This window comes from Pyxicephalus adspersus, chromosome 3 (genome assembly GCF_032062135.1).
Source record: "Pyxicephalus adspersus chromosome 3, UCB_Pads_2.0, whole genome shotgun sequence".
Lineage (NCBI taxonomy): Eukaryota > Metazoa > Chordata > Amphibia > Anura > Pyxicephalidae > Pyxicephalus > Pyxicephalus adspersus.
The window spans coordinates 115,028,875-115,034,356 of NC_092860.1; the positions used below are offsets into that span (position 1 = coordinate 115,028,875).

The 5,482-nt window shown below is 35.5% G+C and overlaps 1 protein-coding gene across 1 annotated transcript in view; it reads left to right on the plus strand.

Moving 5' to 3' along the window:
• The window catches only part of SPCS3 (signal peptidase complex subunit 3), an 8,905-nt gene extending 4,053 nt beyond the window's left edge, over positions 1-4,852 (plus strand). The window contains exons 2-5 of the mRNA XM_072406081.1: positions 606-679; positions 1,645-1,721; positions 2,885-3,000; positions 4,242-4,852. Of these exons, the coding sequence (XP_072262182.1) occupies positions 606-679; positions 1,645-1,721; positions 2,885-3,000; positions 4,242-4,374 (400 nt within the window). The 3' untranslated portion in view covers positions 4,375-4,852. The remainder of the gene's footprint in view (positions 1-605; positions 680-1,644; positions 1,722-2,884; positions 3,001-4,241) is intronic.
• The last annotated feature ends 630 nt before the right edge of the window (positions 4,853-5,482 follow it).

Consider the following 5,482-nt stretch of genomic DNA (forward strand, 5'->3'; position numbering starts at 1 on the left):
TTTTTTGTGTCCTTTTTTAGTGTAATTTTCCTAGAAAAAGTTAATCATTAAAATCCAGGCTGTAAATATTTATGTAAAGTGCATGTTAGGTGCATTTTGAAAGAGGATTTTTCACATATGATGTATTTTCTCCGCCAATATATTAAGGCTAGGCAAGGCTTGTACGTGTTTTTGCAAATGCACGTCCCCAGCTGGGCTCTTTCGCGTGCAGAGTAGACATGTAATGTAGACAGGGTTGCAAGGTCAAAGGTTGAAAAAGGAAAAAAAAAAAAACGCCAAAAAACCATACCTTATAGAAATAAAAGAAAACTGAAAACCGTGCTTTAAAGTGACTAAAAATGATGAAAGATTTTATCTAATTGTCCCTTCCCCTGATGACCTGAAAACTGTTTTTATCCTGCGACAATACATACTCTTTCTAGGTATTCTACAGTAGGAACGATGGACACTAGAATGTATGTGCAGCGCATGAAATTGTTTACTAAAATCTAACACACAATCATGGATAACAGAATATTATCTTCTTTATTAAAGTTTGGAATATTCTGATATCGATGAGTCCCCTAATTGTCCATCTGTAATGTTTTATCATTTTGTCTTTTTAGAGAGAATGTGGAAGACTTCACTGGCCCGAGAGAAAGGAGTGACCTCGGATTTATCATATTTGATATAAATGCAGATATCCTTTATGAAGCACGCAGAATGCTATTATATGTGCCATTATATTACTTGCTCCATATTCTATGTCTAAATGCTGATAAACCTAATCCCTTTGATAACTTGTTCTGCAGGCTCAAAATCCCAAGGTTGTGTTTACTTTTGTTATCATTGCCAAAAATACAGCACATTATTGCAGCAGAGATTACTATGCCCTTAATGTATATGCTGCTTTGCCAAATTCCAAATTTTTTCTCATGGTGTTATGTTAGAACATTGCTTTTTTAAATGTTTTTCGAAGACAGGAATGCTGTAATGAAATGAGACAGATATAAAAAAAAGTCTTAAAGGTTCTCAATAGTGTGTTTTCCTGAAGTTTGAGTAGGAGACACGCACACAGGAGAGGAACACGGTAAGAAACTTTTTTTTTTAACAGCATATGTGTAGGCTGTATTTGGACCATAAGACGCAGGGACTTTTTTCCCCCACTTCTGGGGGGAAAAAAGTGCGTCTTATGGTCCGAAAAATACGATAAGTCCTGCTTTCGCAAATGGAGCAAAATGCATATATGCCCTGCATTTGTTGCATTTTTGTTCTTTTGTATGTTTTCCTGCACCTAAATTTAAATAAAATTGGGAAAACCATTTTAAACAAATATACATAGTAATAATTTGATATCAGTATTTTAACAAGGACAACTACAGTGTCTGCATACTGCAGTAATAGACCAGGCTTGGGACACCAACATCAAGGTACCTGTGCAGGCTTATGAGAAAATGGCAAGATGGAAGTTTAGTATGTTAATATTGTTTCTCAAAGCTACAAACCTGCCCATGTTCTGATACAGTAAGTTTTAATAATATACTTCTTTAGTTTAGGATACTGATGGAGAGACAACAGATCACTTGTATATAGAAGGAGATTTGTTGTGCATGAATTTACAATGCAGGGTAATGCTGTCCTAGTTGGTTTCCTTAATGACCTTACATTTGCAGCCAATATTTGACTGGAATGTTAAGCAGCTCTTTATATATTTGTCTGCAGAATATTCCACTAAAAGTAATGTAAGTATGAGTGTCTTCATTCAAATTATTGGCATGTCCTTTGATCCTTTTTTTTTCTTGCCACATCACCATGCTGTCAGCTTCCTAGCTAAAGGTTTGTGGACAGATGGCATGTGACTTCCCTTATGTTTTTGGAATGGCAGGCACCTTTCATATTATAGCAGTCTTGTCTTAGTCTGCATGTAGGAGCTACATTATCCTGGCACTTGGCTCCATATGCAGCATATTGAAAAAAGTACAGTGATCACATTCCAAGTCTCTTCTAACAAAAAATGGAACACTCCACTCTGTTTTGCATTAGGTCTGCGCTAACCAAAGAGCCAGATCTCTTTTTTGCATGTGCTAACATTTTCCAGTGAGTTTATTGAATTTGAAGATATATGTCAAAACAAATTTATATGTGCATGTACACAAGCTGTAATATCACTACTTCTTCGGGTCATGTTGCAAGTGGCGATTTATTTTCTTCTAACAAAAAGTTAAAGAAAAAAATTGGTTTGCTGCCAGTATCTTCCTTTTTCATTGACAGGGTGGTCTTCTATGATGATGCTGTTTCCACGCATGTACTATATAGAATTGCATCATCCCTGCATATATATGGCTCCATTTTTCAGCACTGTAGACAGCAGTTTAAACCTTAAAGGGTTCCTATCTTCTTCTACAGCTTCAACCCATCTAAAACTGAACAGTTTTCTGTTGGCTTCTACTTTTAGAAGACTTAGAAGACTTTTATTTACTGAGCTACACTACCTCTTGCTGCTAAAATTAGATCCATAGTTTTGAAAAAAGCAAGTCATGTTACCCTATTACAGTTCTGATTTTGTGTGTGTGTTGTTCCATAACAGAAGATATTTTCCCACTAGAGATCCAAGCATCAATAAAAACCTGTATTCAATACGAATATAGTGAGTCTTGCTAGTATTTCACTTTAAAACTTCAAATTTTAGTTTAGCATAGACTGCTTTAATTTAATACTATTAAAATACAGATGAAAGGTGTTTAATTATAATTAAATTGCATTTGTATTATTTTTTATGTGCATTGGTATGTTGGATATTACAGCTTTAGTATTTTTTAGATTAAAACTTTGGTATTGACTGTATTTGACAAAGCTTTTGTATAGACATTTTCCTTCAAATTACAATTTTTATGTTTTATTTTAGGCTTTGAACCAGGTTGTGCTATGGGACAAAATCATCCTCCGGGGGGATAACCCAAAGTTGTCTTTAAAGGAGATGAAATCAAAGTATTTTTTCTTCGATGATGGAAACGGTCTGAAGTAAGCATCTGGAAAAAATATATTGTTTTTATTAGGATGTGCTCTCCACAAGAGGCTAGCGCAAGAGATAAAATTTATAAGGTGAAAGCTGACAGAAAAAGCTGATTTCTGTTTATTCTTTGGCGCCAGAAAGTATTGTGATTGATTTGTGGTGACAGAAGGGATAGTTCTGTACAGAATTAGGATGTCAGGAGTACTTTAAAGTGATGCTGTTTAATTATTATTATCAGATATTCTTTGTGCAGCACATTCCTGAACAAGCATGGCGTTACTTGTGATCTGTAGAAATTGATTAGACGTGATTGGAAGGTTCTATCAGGCATTGTAAGCTCCCGTGCATCTACTGCCTATGTGGATCTATCCTAATCTGTATCCTTATCTTTTCACAACTCTTTACATATGTCAAAAAGTTAAGTGCAGACACATCTGCCTATCCTTTCTGCAGTCCCTGGAGTGATGGTTATGACTTTACTGACTGCTGGGTGCAACTGAAAAAAAAAATAAAGCCTTTCAGGGATTGGAATGCTCATTGTGTGCTTTATATGGTGTAATTGTCTTGCAAATGAGTAGCAGTTGTGGGCAGAGACCATAAGTGCCAATTCCAAGGATATCTAGGCATCTAACTGTCCCCAGCTGTTGTCAAACAATTTATGACAAAAGGGTTGGCAAGCAAGAGTATAGATGAATACTTTGATTGTTTTCTTTTTTTGTTTTTTACATAAATTCAGATTGTTGCCCAACTAATCTTCCACTTTATAAGTAGTTCATAACTTAAAAAGGAAATAATGCTTCTTTGTAATGATATTGCATAGACACTAAGGGCTTGTCTTACTGTGTTGATTTCAAGCAAGTTCTGCATTCCCATACAAGTTCTATACATGGGAATGCAAAAAAACATGTTTAAACTGAGTCAAATGCACTTGTCTTTAATTCCTAATTGATCTCACAAGTCAAAAACCCATTGACATGGATCCTAATTGTACCAGATTAGCATATTGGGAGGTATCTGGGAAACATCTGAGGACAAGTTTGATGAATTCCTATTAATTAGCTTGATATTACACTTGTGCTTTGTGTATACCATGTGCTACAGACTTTGCCCTGACTGCGTTTCCACTGCCATTGCAACACGGTAGATTAAGCAGGTTAGAAGTCTAATTAGATGGTTCAGTGTCAGAACAGTGTGAACTGGTTACAGTTGTGGTTTCTCATGTTGCTAATCTTTTGTTGTCTTTTTCTAGGGGTAATCGGAATATAACTCTCACCCTATCCTGGAACGTTGTCCCAAATGCTGGCATTCTTCCTTTGGTCACTGGATCAGGCCATATTTCTATTCCATTCCCAGATAACTATAAAACCACAGTAAACTATTAAGTTATTGCAATGTTTTCCTAACTTGATTTTTTATATATTTGTTCCTGTACATCTTGAAAATATCCTGCCTAATTTTCCTACCAAAATAGAGAGACATGTTTTATTTACAAAACAAAATGAGAAAAACTGCACTTGGCAATAAAAAGTTTTATTCAGAAATGTAATGGCCATGTGAGTAACAGCATCATTGTAAATACTGGTAAGAAGCCACAATTTTTTTATTTTTTTATTTTGAGCAATTCATGTATGTTTAGTCTCCCTGGTTATTTGGGGGAAAATTGTACCCATCTGTTACGAGCAATGCAATCATTTTTCTTTCATAATGGCTGAGCCAGCTGAGTAAATGTGATGAATGTATTTTTTTTCTTTTTTTAGGATTTATTCTAGAAATACATTACAATACATACAAATGCTGTCATCTATTGACAAATGTGAGCTGTCCAAACACTGTTTTGAAATAAAACTATCCAACATGGTGTACAGGATTCCTTGCCTACTTTCTTTGTAGTCTTATTATCTACTGTTTAAAGCTCTCCTCTTTCTTCGAAACATCTAAAGGAAGGTTATGGATTTCAACACTGCATTCAATAGAGATACTCATGGAAATAAGGGCCTCTTACTGTGTTAATTTCCAGTCACTGAGCAGGGTTTCGGGAAATCCTCCATAGGCATTTTATTATTGGATGCCCTAAATGTATTTTTGTTATAAGAAGAAAGATAGCCAGCAAAGTAGGTGAGAGCCTGTATTGATGACATCAGTGTGAGATTCTTCTCATCTGCATTTGACCCTCTTCAAGTGGGTTCTGCACTGCTGTAGACTTGTATGGGTATGCGAAACTCACAAAAGCCGGTTGGGATAGGTCTTTATACTGTTCAAAAATGTTTATTTAACTGTTCCAGAAGGGCCACGTATATGGGTAGGTTGTAAAACTTGGCATACTAGTATATGTCCAAATAGAAGATTTTTATCTCATACCTCCAAATTAATGACAATCTGTTGTATGCTGTTGTAGCATACAGTGTGATCCAGAGTACTCTAAAATGTGCATAACTGGCACAACAGTCAAAATGCTTTATCTCTCCAAGAAAGAGGTTAGGACTGGGTGTT